At 48.0% G+C, this 18591-nt stretch overlaps 1 protein-coding gene across 2 annotated transcripts in view; it reads left to right on the forward strand.

Moving 5' to 3' along the window:
- The window catches only part of LOC143375414 (zinc finger protein rotund), a 173844-nt gene that overhangs the window by 149264 nt on the left and 5989 nt on the right, over window positions 1-18591 (forward strand). Inside the window, exon 6 of one of the 2 annotated variants that reach the window (XM_076824470.1) lies at window positions 17763-17810. The exons of the other annotated variant lie outside the window; for it this stretch is intronic. Coding sequence (XP_076680585.1) covers window positions 17763-17810 — 48 coding nt within the window. The remainder of the gene's footprint in view (window positions 1-17762; window positions 17811-18591) is intronic. 2 annotated transcript variants of the gene reach the window in all.

Here is an 18591-nt window from a genome sequence, read left to right on the forward strand (position 1 = left end):
CGCTCCCGACCCTCGACGCCGCGTTTCCGCGCTGGATAAGAATGTTCCTCGACGCCCGGTGAATATTTGGAATAGTGCCGGTCAGGGGGACGGTGCGTCGATCGAACTTCGAGGGGATGTTCGGGGTGATTGGAGAACCAGTGGAGATGTTAAGTTGGGAAATCAAAGTTCCGTTTGTGTTCGTGGAGGATAGAGCGTTCGGGAGATAAGTATGGAGAGTGCGAAGAGGGTTTTGGGGAAAGGGTTTGTGGTTTCTAAAAAGAGGTGGAAGTGAATCGTAAACGTGAGATCAGTGTCCGTCGATCGAGCGTCGACGAAAGGAAGAAATACGAGGGGGAAGCCAGCGATCGAAGAAGTGGCACCTCGATCGATTTTCACTCGTTACAGCCTCAATTACGAGCGAGCGTTTTTGCCAAGCGGAGTCTCCTCGAAAAAGCGCCAGGCTCGAGAAACAGTGCGTCTTTGAGAGGCAGAACGATTACTCTCTAAGAACTGTTCTTTTATTCCTCGATCCCCTGTTTTCTTAATCTTCCAGGTGAGAGTTTTCGATATCAGATTAATTATTAGAGTTGCAAGAGTTTTTGTCTCCTTGCTCGGTGGATTGGAGTTTTGTTCGAAACTAATCTAAAATTCTTTAAACACCCTTGAATTGCTTGGGTAGCCTCAGTCGTCCTTAATCCTTCAGCGATCCTCTCGATCGCTATCCAGCCTTCGCGCTCCGAGATTCCTCGCAGCGGAAAACCTGAATTCTGAAGAAACATGAGCGAAAGGGACGCGAAATGATCTATTTTCCCAACAAGAGAGATCAGCCTCGTTCCACTCCACTTTACAATTCAATCTTGCCTCCCGTCCACCAACAGACTGTCGCGAAAAAGCTAACAGGCGTGGAAAAAAGACGCGGAAAATGGCTTCTTTATATTTCAATCTCAGCCAGGGCGACTGCTCCAGGGAGAGGCTGCGTTTACGACTGGTAATTGTTGCAGTCGAAGGCATTTCTGCAAACGGCGAGACTCGTTCCGCGGAAACGCCGAGGAAAAATCTCTCCGCTATCCTTTTCTCTTCTCCTTTCGCTCGCGCAACTTCCACCGCTTCCCGTTTCCCTGCGCCTTGCACTTTGCCGAGCTCGGGAACCTTCTGGCTCCCTTTCAATCCCTCGAATTTAAGGAATCAACCCCGAACCACAATTTTCGGAAGCTAACAGTCTTGAAAGCACGAAACCTCGGAACGTGGAGAGCTTAAAAAATACTATAATCCTGTTTTTGAAAATCGAAATCTTCTAAGGCGAAGATCCAGAGGTGTTCACAGTTTTCCCTTGCAGCAAGAGGGGTGCAGCTCTAGATTTGAAAAATTCGCCAAGAATAGAGGTAGAGACTTGTCAATTCAATAACCACCAGTGTTACCTACCCTACGGATTTTTCCGTAGTTCTACGGATTTTTTACTTTATCTACGTGTCTACGGGTTGTAAACTGAAATCTACGGATTTTTTACCTTTTTCGGTAAATTCCACTTCGCTGCAAGAGCTTTTCATCACACTTAATCGCTGGAATTCAAGCTATTATTTTCTAGTTCTACTACCCTGCTTTTTGAACGAGTACAATAGGAATTAGCAAAGATGATTTCAGAATCTTTGCACGTGAACTCTTTTAATTCCTTTTCGTGAATTTACGTCGAGACGAAAGTCTTTGGCGAAAACGACTTTCGGGGGAACATTATTTTTGGGAAAAGCTCTTGTACTGAAGTGGAATTAGTAAAAGTCGATTTCACAACTTTTGCACGTGAACCTTTTTCGTAGTTTGTGAATTTTTGTTGTGACAATCATTTCTTTTGAGGATATTAGGGGAGGGTCAAAACATAAGAATTCTAGAAAGGATTCGCGAAAGGACGATTTCCCTGAGCAATTAGCTTCTTTCATACATGTAATAATTAACACTTATGAAGAAAATCCGTAGATGAACGGATTTTTCAAAGTTGGATCTACGGAATTCTACGAAATGTTGAACCTTTGTCTACCGATTTTCAAAAATCTGAGTTGGCAACGCTGATAACCACTACTTATTGTGTAAAAACATATATTTCTCGATCAGTGTTCTCTTTTTAATGTCAAGTCAAAGGAATAATTTTATACACAATTTTTTTCTAATTCACTCGAAGCTGGTAAAGTTGCTGCTGCACCCCTGTTCCTGCGAGGTCCTCTATTCCGAAGTGTCTGTTACAAAATTGAGTGGCTCACAGAGTGGACCAATTTCCAAGTATCGAGGTATCCAGTTGGTTTCTTAATTATACCACAGGAATCACGCTTGAACGTTGCTCTCCCCTTCGCGCAGTTTTATTTCCCCGGCCGGGGCCCGCTTGAATTACAGCTCGCCGCGACCACATTCTAATATATCAGACGGCAAATCGCTGAAACCGGCGCGTGTGTGCCAACACAAAGCACAAATCATCGGGAGAGGAAACGAGGAAGGAAAGTCCCCGTGGACCTCTTTCGCGCGTCTCGCCCGGAGATAAACGGCGAGTATCCTTTCGAACGCGAGCCTGCAGTTTCATGGAAACTATTTAGGCCGGTTAAGAGGCTGTGCCGAGAGGGAGAAAAGTATCGGTGACGTGGTCGTTGATCCCTTTCCTTTCTTATTCCTGTTGCTCCTGTTCATCCTTAATTCGTTCCACGGTCCTCCGACGATCCTCGGGCAACGTTCCTAGGAACGGCGCCTTTCCGCGATAATGAATGAAGGGAACGGCCGGCTGGACGGCTTAGCTCCGATCCACAGGTGCAAACACGGTGCTCTCGTTTCCTTCTACGAGTCGACGGAACTTCGATTCGCGCGCCTTTCTCCTTGCGAGATTTGGATCTTCTCGAGCTTCGTCGCGTTCGTCGCGAACTTTGAAACGAGTAGCCTTGAGAGGGGTGATTTCAAGATTTTTGAGACTCGATCGAAATTGAATGCTCCCGGGGTGGATTCGGGGATAAGTAGTTTTCCTGGTTCCCGAGAATTCGGAGCCGAAGACTGCTACTGTGATTTTAGAACACAGAGCACTTAGACATTTCGTAGCATCCCCAATTCTGAGAAGCCGTCGACCCTCGAGTACCGAAATTTTTAATGAGCCGTCTGCTAGGGTCTTCGAAATCTGGGAGCCCTATGTTTCCCTCAGTTTCTAATAATCGCGCCATTACTTCGCACCCTCTTTCGATGACCCAGCATCACCTTCTCCTTGGAACGACCCCAGTCCCCTCCTTAATCCGCGCGAGGGTTGGACCTCGGGCCTGGATTACGGACATAAACGCGGAATATAAATCGCCGTGGACTTTTCGACGAATTGCAAATTGCCAGCACTAATGTGATCTTCAATTACCAACCCCGCGCTCGTGTAAATGACTAGTTTACACACAGAGAGCCGCGGGTTTAATGAATGGCGGTTTCGCGGGCTTACGCTTGATTCACGCCGACCTGCAGATCGTTGAACCGCCATGGCTTTAGAAAGCACGTATCCCATACGATTCGCGAAGGGGTTGCGTGCAACTTCACCATTCCCCAAGGAGAAGAAAAATGAAAAGGATTTCTTCTATCGTAATTAATTAGTCAACAAAAATTACAATGGCTCCTCCGTGTGTCAGGTATACAATTTTTCGAGGAAAGAGAAAACAAAAAAGTAAAAAACTGATATTTATATTCGATGATAGAGTTAATATATTTTTTTTTATTTATTTTATTTTATATTCTTTATTACTGTTATTATTACCCTCTTCTTCGTGAAAAACTGTTATACCTTTTTGCAGCTAGGAAATTGTTTCAGGCCCCAAAGTATTACTTGCACCCGGGCCCCTTTGCAAAGAAGGCTGGCCCTGCTCTTCGACAGAGAGCTGTCTCTAATCGCAAAGTAATTCGTTATTACAATTTTATGGAAAGCTATTTGACCCCTCGCTGTTTCCATCTCCACAGCAACGAGCCCCTCGATCCCGCAGCTCCTCTCGTTAAACCCACCACCGAGAAGTAACAGAAAGCTCGTAATGAAACAAACGAAGGCACGTCAGAAATCGATTAGTTTCCGCGCGATAGGGCCCGAGAGGGTTCTTAACTCTCGGCGGAGAAAGGATCCTGGAGGGCAATCGAACAGAAGTCGTCCGGTGGCGTGAAAAAGAATCCGCCAGCTCGGGTTTCGCTGTTCGTTTAGGGTGGTCGAACGGGGCGGCCAATTAGAAAGAGGATTGTATAATTGGGGAGATAAAGAATCAGCCGGATACTGGTTCGGGGCACCTACCAGCTGCCGCGCTCTCCCATCCCCGGGACGGGATTGCTGGCAGAACGAAAAGGATCGAATCATCGTCGCCGCCATCATCATCATCTTTATTATTATCATTATTGGTAATCGGCGATGATTTGCCCGATATACGCTCCTTGAATTCAGCGCCGACAATCTTCCCACCCCTTTATCATACTCTTCGTCCGCTCCGAACAGTTTCCTCTTCCTTTCTTTCAATCTTCCTTTCCGCCAAAAGGGAATAACACGTGACAGAGAATCAACTTTCCTTCCTCTGCTTTCCATAACTCGTACCCAACCACATACACCGGCGACTGGAAAACAGAGAACCGAAACGTGCCTCGGATACCATTCCTCCTTTTTTCCCCCCCTCCTCTCAACGGGGTCGTTAATTTCCTCGTGAGTAACCCGCCGAATCTGATTAATTCAGCGAGCCTCGGCGGACTCGGCGCATAAACGCGAGAGAACCGATCGTCGGTTTACAGAAAGTTTGCTGAACGTCGGTGCATCTTGTTCGCAGTTTGCAACGTTAATCAGTTTTTTTCCCCGGCCCGTTATCGTCCACCGTTGATCCGGCCGCTACGATCCGCGAAACGGTCCGTGGTACTTCTGCCCTCGCTCTCTTTCCCACTTCTCTTCCTCCTCACTCCTACCTCCGCCCCATTCCCGATTCCGTAATTCCCTCGGACTTACATGCCCGCCTTTCTAATTAACGTCACTACGTTGGCCCGCGTGCGCGATTATAAGACCATCAGCGGTGCGCTCCTTACCCGCGCCCTTATCAGCGCATCTTTATGCCCCGACATCATCATTCATGCGAGGCGGTTTACATTGTCACCGCGCGGCCCTGGTGTACTCGTAATTTTAATGGAACCGACGGTAATCGATAACGAAAATGACCGCCGGCTAGTCGTCCCTTTCCTCCTTCTCCCCCCCTCTCCGCGCGCGTCGTTATCATTAGCATCATAATCGTCATCGTGCGCCATTAAAGAAAAGAACCAGTTCTCAAGCGCTCGGGCTCAGCGTCCCGCGAGAGATATTGCGTGCGGAGGCACTCTTGCGCCGGCTTTGCCAATCACGGTGTTTGCGTAACGAGCATCTTCTGGCGTCGATGGCTCTCGGCTTTCGCGATCCTCTGCTCGGGAGTTTCGGATTTTCGGCGGGCCTTGACTCTGGGGAGAGTTTCGACAGTGGTATCGGGGAGATTTGGGCGGAGGATTGGAGCAGACCAATGTTTTGTTTGCTTCGCTCCAGCTACGCTCCTGCTACCCGCTATAGCGAGGGTGGGAGGGTGCTTTTTTTAAAACAAATATTCTTTTGATACTGTCAAACAGTGATCTTTTATTTGCAACAAACCCCGTCTTTAAAGCTTCTCCTTTTTATATGGAAAAAAATTCATAAAGAATGCTTAATTTTCGAGCAAAGAAAGTACTGTGCCACCCTTAAGGGGTTAGGCCAGCTTGGACGGAGCAAAATTGCAGGCATTTTCGGCATTTTTTTTTAGGAAGATTATGAAATAAGTAGAAAATTTAATATGAAGCCTGTTATTGTACAACTCTCGCCGGAAAAAATCGTATTTTTTCCCCTACAAAATGGCGGGGGTAGAGCCGTGATACGCAAGATCTTGAAGAGCGACGATTTTTACGGTGTTCAATCTCACGGCTATACCGTTTGACCTAGAACAAGAAACCAGAAAGTTTTATTTTCTGCATGCCTAAAACTAGAGAAGTACGTAGGGAAATCCAGAAACATTAATCCGTCTCGAAATGGTGACCATGGGGAGAAAAAGTGCATATTTTTTTTATAAAAGTGTCAATTGCAAAGAATATATTCAAGATATCGCAAAACCGCTACGTACTTCTCTAGATTTAGTCATGTACGAAATAAAAGTTTTTGGTTTTTTGTTCGAGGTCAAACGGTATAGCCGTGAGATTGAACACCGTGGAAAACGTCGCTGCTCAAGATCTTGCGTATCACGGTTCTATCGCCGCCATTTTTGGGGGGAAGAGAATGATTTTTCCAGGCGAGAGTTGTACAATAACAGGCTTCATCTTAAATTTTCTGTTTATTTCATTATCTTCCTAAAAAAAAATCCGAAAATGACTGCAATTTTGCTCCGTCCAAGGTGGCCTAACCCCTTAACACCTGGCCCTACGGTATAATATTTGTTCAATGATGAGAAATTGAGAATGGGTATTTATTAAAAACATTTCATTCATCTGCTCTTATAAGATGAATGTAATAAAAATTCAAGTAATAAAAAAAAAAAATGGAGCAGTTAAGCAGTACAAATTTTCCGTGCTCCGACTCCGCTCCTGCTCCGGGCAAAACCCCATTGCTCCGCGCTCCAGCTCCGGGCTCCGGTCCAACGCTCTGGACTTGGGGCACCCTGTATTCTCAGGAGTGATAGAAAATGAAGGTCCTCTGTGGGTGAATAGGATGCTAAAGGCAGAGTAGCGTCATCATAGAAATTGAGATTCGCTTGTGTGGGCTTGAGTATTTGTAGAGTTCGGGATAAAGTAAGATCGGAGAGTCGGCGTTGGGGAAATCGGTAACGCGGCTGACTAGTACGCGGAGGATCCTCGGATCTTGGGTTCGAGTCCCACTGCCCGGGTTTGTTTTTTTCGCCTACATTTGATTATCGGAAGGTTGGATTCACAGAAGACAGTGATGTTCGCATAGATTGGGCCTTGCTAGGGAACACGGACTTGCGAGGAAGCTTAGGGGCGATCGTGGCTCCCTTCGATAAACATTGGTAAACAGAAGCCGTGCGCAAAGAGTCTTTCGCTCTAGCGTGGATCAATGGATTCCAGGGGACCATGAATTCTATCAGACTTGATGCCTCCACGATCGTGCCCGACGAAAGGGCCCACAATGCCCCGTCACCGCAGAATCACGGGACGATCTCTATTTACACTGCTCGCTGGCTGTTCACCCCTGCAGACCGGAGCGCAGACACCCCTTTGACCGCTTTCCGTGCACGTGGGCCCCAATGGGCCCCGATACGTCCCCGGATGACGCTCGGCGAAGGGGTTCCATCCAGCTGAATGGGGGAAGAAGCATTTCTCTCCCTGCCGGGACAATCGAACTCGCATAAATCGCACGGAAAATCAAGTAGTCCTTCTTGCGTGCTCGATTATGCTCGCGCGAACAATGTCTTCCAGGAGGAAGATCGGAGGGGGATTATCGAGACGATTACCATAATACTGGGTGGGATCGCGTGTGTTGGTTTCTCGCCACTCTAATTGGACATTAAGTACGAGGGAATTTTGGAGATCTGGAGCTGGGAGACTCAGCATCTTAGAAGTATACTTTGATACAGGTTTATTGCTTTTGAATGGATTGCAAGGTATTTGACGAGTGGTTGCGTGCTCGAGAAACAGCCCCTAGACATCTGCAAACCCCCTACGAGTCTCCTCCAATACAACACACCCGCTCGACCCAACAACTCCACTATGTGAAAATGATAGGGTAATTATGGGAGAGTTGCAGCACTTTAAGGAAAATTGTCACCGTGTCTAAATTTTACAATGAAAATTCTTTCCAAGGATACATATTATTAGTTGAACATCTTATGCTATTACTAGCATTAAAGAAGATCAAAATTTTAATATTTGTCACCCTTAAAAAAATGTCGCACATGCGGGAGTGGTGCCGCATTTCGAAAAACGTTTAATTGTCCATTTAAACTTGTTAGTTTTAACTTTTTATTAAAAAAAAAATAGTAACAGCAAAGTAAAATGAAACATCTTTTTAATTTATACCGAATAAAAATGCGGCATCTATCCCAAATGCGCTCGAGGGACGCCGCACTTTCGTATTTCCAACTGCTATGTCGAATGTGACCTATTCTGGCCGAGAAATATTCCACGGAATCCCTGATATTACAAAAGTTACATCACGAAAAACTATGAATTTTTAACTGCTACGAGAGCAACAATAAACTCGTCGTATAACTATTCAGGCAAAGTGCGGTAGGCAGAAATAGCAACAGCTTTAAAAGTAATAAGGGAAACACGTTCTCGCTTATTATTCCAACCTAAACTAACATCCTGAAGCAAATAAAATCGGCAGTTGTATTTTACTACCGATAACAACCCTGAAATACCAAAAGCGCGGCATCTCTCCCATAATTACCGTGCTTCCACTTACCTCTAACAAAAATGGTAAAATGGGGACTTGGAAGCCTACGCTCCTCCTCAAAACTGTCCTCGAATCTTCTCCGCCAAAAATCAACTCCCGAACGAAATGATCGCGAGCCTTCCCATTGAATTTCGCAGCGGTGCCCCGCGAAAGTGGCAATTAACAGCCCCGGGAATAATTACCCTGAACTCTCGATTTCGCGCAGAATCCATCTCGTGTATCATTACCAGCGACGTTCGAGAAAACGTTAACAACTGGTAATGACGGGAGCCGCGATGCCTTTGAAAGCCTGTCAACCGAGACACGAAGGCGCTTGCACAATACCGTTCCGGTAAATCGTGCTTCTGGCTGCAAGAATCCGCCTCGTCAGGCTCCCTTTATCGTGGAATAAATATTTCTCGAAACAGCCATTGCGAAAGCAGAAATCGCAGGAGGAAGGTGGAGGAGGACGCGAAGCTTTGCGACCGAGAGACACCCGTGATCGACATACCCGCTGGTTTCCATGCATCTTCCCACTTCCTCGTTCCCCATCGCCCATAGACGCGCACTAATTGCTCGCACTTGTCCCTGAAAACCCGGCGCTGGGGACAGGTAGGTGCGCAGCGCGGAGCCGGTGCACCAGGCCGCGCCGGAGGTTCGAGCTGTCCTCCTGTCGCGCACGCGAAGGTGATCCGTGCACGTGATACCGCGGAGCAAGTGTTAAGAGAGCACAGATAACGCGGGAGCCCAGGGCATTTGGCATTTCGTAACGTTTAGATAATCGCGGAGAGACAAGAAGGGAGACCCCCGGCTGGCCTTGAAGTTTTCGCGAAATGTCCGCGCGATGCATGCGCTTCGATGTAATTCGCTCGACCTTTTGAATTATTGATTAGCCGGCGTGTAAAAATTGCCGCTGCCACGGGTGGCGAAGGAAAACACGGTGGGAACAGAAAAGCGCCGGCGACACGGGGGGAAAAAAAAGAAGAAACGGTCGAATGAAAATTGATAATCCATAGCGAGCGCTGCCACGAAGAAAGGAGCCGTCGACAGATAGATCGCCGACAAATATTTTCCCTCGAGTTTCTCCGCGTCGATCTGGGGAATGACGGATGGGCCCTCGCGGTCCAAGGGGCCCGCTGCTGGGCCCGACGGGCACGCAAGTACCTTTTCAAATTTCTCGAGGATTCTTACGGCCAACCGGACTCGCCGAGCCGGTGATCTGGCGATTCTTCGCGAGCAGGAAACATTTGGCAATTTCTCGGGGAACGGGGGAGGGGCCCTTTTCATCTGGGCGCCTTAGCTTCTGGAGATTTCCGGGTCGAAGATGGGAAATCCACGCGAAGAGTGGAAACAGCGATCGATGGAAGGGTGGATTATTTTTCCAGGACGTTTTGGAGAACAGTTTCTTCGCCAGCCCTTGTTTTCCCTGCAAGGGTTGAAATTGCAAAGTAGATTGATTCACGGGATATCCTTTTGTCGTGCAATGGAAGATCGTTCCATCGAGGACGTTTTTTAAAACTGCTCTGTTACTAGGCATCGTTTCATCGAAGACTGTTCCTTTGTTGTATTGGATTTGTTGTAGTATTTTTGCATGCTGGTTCGTTCTATGGAAATATTGAATCAGGTCTTGAAATAGTTCACAATAGGCTTTCGCTTTTTTCTTCAGAGAGGATCTTCCAGTGTCTCCCTCTCTGCGCCCTCGAATTAATTTAATTGTGCCAACTTGGAGACAATTCGTTTTCAAGCAAACGGTACGAGAAGATGAAGAAACATTTGTAACTGCAGTAAATTTAACAATGGACCCTTTTTACAAATCCCTGATGCTTCTTGTTTTGGCGGTAGCAGAATTTATTGTGTTCTTTGCAATGAAATTGCGGACGAATAAAACTCCAAGTTTATTATCTTCCAGTTACTTCGTATTGTCTCGCGAAATAATAATACCCAGATTTTACAGACTGGAAAGTGTGTTCCCTTTAAACATTAAAATTAATATTGCACAGGTCGAGCATCCCTTCGTACAAAAAATGGGAAGATCGCGCCATCAGGAACTTTCAAATATCCCATAAAGTATTCACCCTCCAAACCCAACCCTCCAATATTTTCGCACACAAAATATTCAAAAGCATTTATACCGGACAACCCCGCGGTGTGCAATTGAGGGCTCGGATTAAATAAGGGAGCTAGCGCGATTACTGCACTTTTTCCTTCCATAGCTGCGTTTAAGAAGAAAGTTTGCTACACCCCTCAATTAGTTTATTTCCTAGTTTCTTCGACGAAATCCAAACCATTGGCAATACTGAAACTACGACCCATCCCAACCGCGAGGCTCCCTCTGTACATGCACGGTCGGGGCTAAATTATAGAGCGTCGACGCGCGGTCAAGAGGGGGTCGAAGCTACGTGACGCGTTTCCCGGCACGAAAATTTCCATCAACAGGTTGTCACGGGGCTGGCCACGGTTTCCGCGCGGCCGGGGAATCACTTTCACCCCCTGTCCGCGGAAATTGACGCGTGGCAGATCGCGTTTATTCGTTAAATAACCGTATCGATTGGGGCCACTGCGCGCCCAACGACTGGAAAACCGTTTTCGGGAGTCACGGTGCAGGGAAACGCCGTTAATTTCGCCCAACAGATTTCCCGGATTGGAAAACAACCGGGAACCTCGATGGCCTATTCATTCGCGACCCAATAAAAACGATATTCACGAGTTCTCGCAGATTTCTCCTTCAGCGCGGGGGAAGCTTGCGCGATCACCAATCTGCCACTAAATAATAACAGCCTTCCTACCGTTTTGTAATTCATTTCTGTTGTAAACTGGTGGTACCAGAGCTGTGCTAGAATATGAAAAAATTCCATTTGTTTGCATAAATTCCTAGAATAATATAGAATATTATAAAACATAAAGGGACCCTGAGTAAAAGAAAAATAAAAAAAAATATGTTAAACGATTTAATTAGAAATCCACTAAAAACTAAAAAATAATTTTTTTTTATTGTATTACAATTTTGATGGTGTTAATATCACTTTAAATAAAGTCGCGAGGCACCATGTGCAATCAGAAGTGGAAGTATTAAAGTGATTCATATCCTGTTACAAAATATCGTGCCCCACGATTTTTTTTAAAGCGAATTATTTGAAATTAATATTAACATCATCAAAATTGTGATACAAAAAGAATTATTTTTTAATTTTTAGTGCATTTTAATTTAGTTTTTAGTGCACTTTTAGTAAAATCGTTTAACATCAAATTTTCTTTTATATATTTTTTATTTTCTAGTTTTTAGTGTTCGTGTTCATTTCAAGTCGTTTGGATTTGCGGTTATGCGTTACAATGATTGACGACTGGGTAATTTTTCCACCCCCTCGGGTTATTTCTTTTTAAATATTGTATTGTCATCCAAACTACGCACGCCTGCAAAGTTTCAAGACAATTGGATAGTTGGAAGTGGGTTAAATTTGAGTCGCCAGATTTGAACCATACAAACAAACAAACAGAGGATCGAAGCTGAATAAAATCGTTTAAAAATAGGGGAGGGTTCCCCAAGTTGGCTATCTTTTCTGCACCCCTTCTACGAAGAAGTATGTAAAACCAAACCTACTTGCTATCAAAACAGCTTCCCATGAATCTTATCTCCCATCAAAAATGCTGCAACCCCACTGAGCGTTTGACACCCTTGAAATTCCAAAGCGAAAAAATTCAGAGGCATCTCTCCCCTTCTACCCCAAATCATACAAAACACAGATATTTATTACCCATTCCCCAAACCCTCCGCCTCCAATCGCGAATCATTTCCAAAAATCGACCACCTCGCCCAATCATCCCTTCCCGGTCCCCCTGGCGAGCTCGTAAACACTTGTTGCTCCCAGAATTGTTCGCCGCTGACGAGCTCGCCATCCTCGCGTGTCCAAAACGAGTGCCGCAAGCTCGTATCCCGCGCTATCGCCGGACACGCGTGAGTCGAATAATCCCCGTTTACATTCAATTCCACCGAAGTCGCGGCCCGATAATCGTTATCGCGTCGCTCGGTAATTTTCGTTAATTACCCAGCGTCTGGCTCGAATCCGCGGATAAAAGGAGCTTGGGTAGGGGGAGGGGGCCGGCGATGACTCGGGGCGAGCTTTAATCACGTCTCGCGCATAATTTTCTTGGGAAGAAGTAGCCAGCGCGCGGAACGATCGGCGCCGATTACCCCGTAACGCAATCTCATCGAATCAATTTCACCTTTTATTTCTCGCACTAATCTCTTCATAGCTCCGGTTCCGTCTGCGCGGCTCCCTGCCTCCCGTCGGTGGCAATAAACAATTTCGTGCTTTCGCGGGTCCCTTTATTACTAATTAAACCGGGAGAGATGTCGAGGCTGGAAACGAGCGGAGCGCGTCCTGCGCGGCGTGCAGCGAACGAGGACGCTCCGGTGGAGCAAGAAGTTGATTGTTCCAGCCCTGCACGATGGTAACAGAGCAATAAATAATTGCCGCATTTTTAGGGCTGGCGCTGATTGCACGTAGCATCGCGAGCGGCTCGGTAGTTTCGCGTTTTCCAACTTACTCCAGCTTCGATTGCAGCAAAGTGCAAAGCGGGTTGCAGCGTGCGACGGGCTTGGGAGTCGTGGGTGCAAAGTTGACCGGGTAACAGGTCTTATAGAAGAAGATAGACGAGCTCTAAATTAAACGTTCGTAATTTGATTCTTTCCTTCGCGTCGTCAGTGCTTTAGTATTTAAAAAAAAAAAACGCTTCTCAGCGGAACGCTGGATATCCTCGTCGCGATTAATTAGTCCATTCTTGTTCCTTCCCGTCGGCCAGTTAAGAAGCACTCGCGCAAAAAGGAGTGAGACGAGGGATCTCCGAGCGGAAATTCGATTTTTTCTCCTTCGACCCTGACGACTACCGAATAGTCCCTCGCGCCTGGCGCGCACCGTCATTAAGGTCGAATATTTAAATTGAATTTACGAGTCCTGGCCCGAGGCTACGCGTAGGCAGCAGATTCGCGCGTTCGATCCACGCCGAAGGATCCGTGGGATCCCTGAGTCTCTCCGCGGCTGTTCGGGCGAACCGTGGACACGTGTGCCTCGAACGGTGAATTATGGATTCGCGGCGTTGAATTCGATGGAGATTAATCGATGACAGAGTGCCTGATGGGGCTCCCGGTTATTTTCGGAACACGCTTGATTAGTATCTTAATGAATCGCCGGCTCTGGAACGCAGTAAGGTCCAGCTCCCTTTCCAAATTTCGAGTTACTCCCGAGCATCCTGGATTATCCTCTCAAACATCTGACTCGGAATCGAGTAACGGATGATCGAGAGAGGTGCCTCAGCTTCTTTGTTTAACCATCTCTCGTGGCAAGGTAGACGATGGAGAAAATAGGCCCCTCCGAAAGCGCGACGTTCCTTCCTCTGGTTTCACGGAGTCGGGTACGCTTTTCAAGAAGTTCGAACCGCGACTACTTTCCACGAAACCTGCTCAGAAATTGCATCAACCGAAATCGATCTACATTCACCGTGTCCTCGAGACACCTTTGCTTTTATAACGTCTACACGTCACGCGGTTCTTAGGCCGTGGAGATGATTTCCAATGAGAATCGTCCGCTTTTCTTGGGACCATTGCTCGAGCACCCTAATGCTCGCCAAGGGCACTTTTTTGGAGGCGCTAGCGTGATTCCCTCGGTCCCTTAAGCATCGTGAGAACGAATCGTGGCCAATTAATCAGAGGATCGCGGAGGCAGCGGCATTGAAGGGGCCGTCGAGGCCATAGGACTCTTATTTCGCAATTAAAAGCGCCAATTTCTCGTTCCCGCGCTGCTTCGAGATTCGTCGTTATTTCTTTCCTGGCTGACGAGGGGTCGCTTAATTTCCACGCAACTGATTTTGGTGTTTATTCGAAACACCTGCTGGTACTGAACTTTCAGCCTCCATTTTTATTCATCTAATTCTCGCCAGCTTCCAGGCTCGCAATTTCATCCTGCCTTACAGTTTCGAGAATCAGCGAGACCTCGTCGATAGCGAATCGTGCGATTTTCCAGATTCTGGAATCTAGTAGAAGGCTGAAGGAGATCCTTTCATTTCTTCGCCTGCCACCATGGCCATCTTTTATTGTCCCGTTCCGTTGGTTTTTAGCGAACTCGAAATTCCAGAAACTGGTATTTAAACAATATTCACTACGCCTGGGGATCTTTGCAATGCAAAGTTCCGTCGATGATCGCCGCTTGGCGATAATCCGAGTAACGAATTCGTTTCTTCTTAACGAATATTTTTTGGCAACTTCTTCTGTTATTATTTACAAATAATACAGAAAGCAGCGCACTGTCTCCACTGACTTTTAAAAAACTGCCACTCCCATATAAGATATAGTACTCGTCGAGCAGAATAAAGTCGAAGCAGTTCGACGAGAATTTTCAACGGGGAACGAAGATTTTTCAACGCAGACCGTTGCCAGCGACGAGGCTGCCGAGTTATCGCCAGGCTTCGCTGGTACAGCCAGAGAAATAAAAGGCGCGAGAGCGATTTCGAGTGGCCTCTCACGGCCACGTCCCTCTCCTATCAATTAAAAGTGTCAATTTGCAACGCGGTGGCGCGTAATTTCCATCGGACGATACACGTCGGCCGGGATTATTTACGAGAGGAGCCTTGGGACCCACTAATCGCTCATCCACGACGACGTAGTAATTCGCGCGAAAAGAAATATTTCGTGCAAAAGGAGCGTCTCTCGCGGCTTCGTCAGCAATTTTATTTGCGCATAAATTAGCCGTCTTTTTTCGCCGCGGTCGTTAAAAAGTCGCGACTCGATTGCCTCTGATTCTTTTTTCGCCGCGAGAGAAAAAGAATCAGAAACACGTTCGCGGACGGGGGGCTGCCCGCTCCTTTGTCGCCAAAATTTTGATTCATCCTCGCGCGTCCGGCGCGCTGTTCGGATACAAAATTGGGCGCCGGTCAGGGAATCCTACCATTATCCTCCGCGCAGCATCGAGCCGCCGCGGAGGGCAGTAAAATTTTATTAACGAATAAACCCAATTACGCTTTTACAGCGCGCGTTGTCCGGCGCGCCGCGCTCACGCGGCCCGCTCGCCAGCTTTTTGGAAACTCCGGCCCCGATCGGGCCGCGAGGTGCGTCGAGGCTGGAATTACCGCGGCGATAAAGTTGCATCGGTCCCGTGGAAGCGTCGTTAATTAGCTAGTTTACGGGTCTCTTATCCGCGATCTCGTTCGCGGCATTTACGAGCGCGCGAGTAGAGCTCGAGGAGCGCCTCCTCGCTGGAGAGGGCTCGAGAGCCTTTCACCGGGATCTCCGCTGCTCGGCGCACGAAAGAAGGATCCTTTCCTTGAAATTTCAGTAGCGGTTCAAAGGGAATCGCGCAGTCGGCGGCGTAGAAATAGCGGCGCCTCCGCTTCTGCAGCAAGTTTTGGAAAGACGAGGGTATTTGGCGCTCGGAGTGGTTTTTAATCGACGGTCCGTGGGCCTTTTTTAGCAGGCGGGCTTCCTGCTCGATTCCTTAATCCTGACGATTAATCGCCGTCGGGCGGCGAGGGGGGGAGAATGGGAAGGAACGATCTTGTTACGTGGGCCCCGAGCGCGAACTTGACACCGACAAGGACGCGTTTCGAAAGGAGGAAATAAAAAATACTGGCCCCAGACCGTTAAAGGACGCGGCGAGTAGTCAGCTGTTGAAGACGCGCGAGGCTCCAGCGCCGAATAAATCGCGGGTAAAAGGATCGACGGTCGTCGCCGGCTCGACCTCGAGCGGATGATGCGCGGAGCGGGAAGCGTATCCGCGAGGATCGCGAGAGGAGTAACGGGACACGAGTTCTGGGATTCTTTTTTTTTTTTAAGAAATTTCGATGGCTTCTTTGGCGGAGAATTGAGGAGACTGCTTGGTCTTTTGGTTGCGAGAGGTTTCATCACTGACGAGGTAGATCTGATTCCGCAATTTATTGGTAGATAGGCAGACTATAATAATGTGAATACCAATCAGTAGCGCACTCGGGATTTAATCTTTTTAAGTTGATAAAGTACAGCTGTTTGGTAAAGTACAACTTCTTTTTGTCACAAAAGTAATGTCTTTACTAAATTGAAGTTTCCCTCTATTCATTAATGCGCGCTTTGAGAATACAAAATTATTTTTTTCATATTTTCTTAATGCTTGCTTGTGCCAAAATGAATGGAAATTCAGTAAAACTCATTAGGCGATTATAAAAATTACTTAAAGAATAAAATACAGTTTTCTTTTCTTTTTACAAAGCCCCTTCTTCAGGGGATGCCAGGGCCCTGTGCCACCCCTCTGGGTGCGCCACTGACGCGAATTCGCAGGGAAATAGGAAATAGATAATAGGGAAACTATTTCGTCCTCCAAGAAGCTGGATCTTAATTTCCATATTCGTGCAGTCAGTTTCTTCACTAGTAGGTACCTACCCTTCCTCTAACGAGAAAATAATACCTACGTACCATTCTCCGCAGCCTTCACTTCCGTTTCTGTGTACTTCTCCACTCGAACCTTCCTTTCCTTGCACCTGAAGCTGCTTTTATCTTCTCCAGCGACACAACCTACCGCAACCTGGTGCTTGCACGATCTCACCCTTCACCCTATCTGGCATCCTCATAATCGTGTCTTCCTCACGCTCGCGATCCACCCGGGCCAACTTATCCGTACAGCGGCATATCGCGCGCAGGCTGGATGGTGGAGACGCAGATCTCCGTCATCTCGAGCAGCGAGCCGCGCCGCGGCATCTCGGAGAGTGTTTCCTAACGCGTTTCCGCTGGAACGCGTCGCCGTCTATCGTTTCGCGCGTTCGCCGAGCAGATATCTCGCGCATTAATTCGTTCCGCTAGGATCGTTTCGAGCGCGACTCGCGTCACACTCATTGCCAGCGATCGGGACCGATCCGCGGCCAAGTTTCGTCGAGCTTTCGAGCCGCGCGGACTCGACTTGGACCCGCGGTAGACGCTGCCAGGTTTCCTTAGGATTTCGTCGCGAGAGTTGCTTGGAGTCCGCAGCTGGTTCCGGGGGGGGGTTTTTAGGCGAATTCGTAACGGTTCGATTCGTGGCCCATCGATCATCCTCGGAGTGGATCCCGTGGATGGTGGATCGGGCGGGAAATTAATTCACCGCGAACCCTGTCCCGGCCACTCTAGCTTTGGCTAGCTAAATTATTGCTATAACGGTTGTTAAATTTGTAACGGTCACTTCGAATCACTCGCATCGACATGGTTCTGCCTCGGGGATCTCTCGTTCGCAGGATAATCCGCTCGAGTTTCGGCTCGACGCCTCCTGCGACACAGCTTCCGCCTAATTTTTAATCAGGTTCCATTCGGAGGGAATTCGATTCGAATTCGCTCGGTGGAGGGGCGTTGCTTCTATTTCCAAGACGTCTCACTCGTTTCAACCCTCCTTTCTAGGACTTCTTTCCGCCTATTCAAAGAAAACAAGGAGCATCACCTGTATGGGTGAGTATCCACAGAATCTTAATAATTACCCTCGCGTGACGAGAATTGAACTAGAAGCTCTCCCGAATGCACCGAGCCGTTTCGGGGTACCGGGTGGCCCCCAGTTGTTAGGTCAGCGCTGCGATTCAACGAAAGGGACCCAGAGGCAGAGAAGCATCGAGGAGAGGAGCCATCCGCGCAGAGCTGTGATCCTTCGAAGGCCGTGGATCGTTCTTATGATCCCGGGGCGTGGCACCGAGCGATTCGTCGATCCGAGAAAGGAATCCGTCGCTTTACGTAACGATCGACGGGCGATCCGCGATCCAGCTAGGAGACCGAGGCTTCCTCGTCGTTGATCGCGTGTCCGGGATTGTTTGCACGGTTCCACGCGTCGTCCTGGTGCGATACCCCCTCGTCCAGGATCGCTCCTCCTGGCCAGGGCTTCCAAGAATCTCGAGCACGCATCTCCGTAATCTCGGAGCGGTGTCTCGTGACTCGAGTGAATTACTCGTTGCTCCGAGACCTCTCCGCCATCCTCGGAGGTGTTTTATCGCACGTAAGGATCGTCCAGATCCGTACCGAGTCGCGAGTCAGTCCCTCCGTCTGGAGGCGATGCTCGGGCAGAGGTGCAATTAAAACGAGATTGGGCACGTCGAACGACAACCGGGGAAACGGAAGAGGGGCCCCCGGTAACGGGGACCGCGGTTTCGAAAAGCCACGCTCGGAAACCGGTCCCGTCCACGGGCGGGTAGCGGGAATCAACAGGTCGATCTCCGTAGCTGGTTCGCGGAATCGACGGAAG

This window comes from Andrena cerasifolii, chromosome 12 (assembly GCF_050908995.1).
Source record: "Andrena cerasifolii isolate SP2316 chromosome 12, iyAndCera1_principal, whole genome shotgun sequence".
Lineage (NCBI taxonomy): Eukaryota > Metazoa > Arthropoda > Insecta > Hymenoptera > Andrenidae > Andrena > Andrena cerasifolii.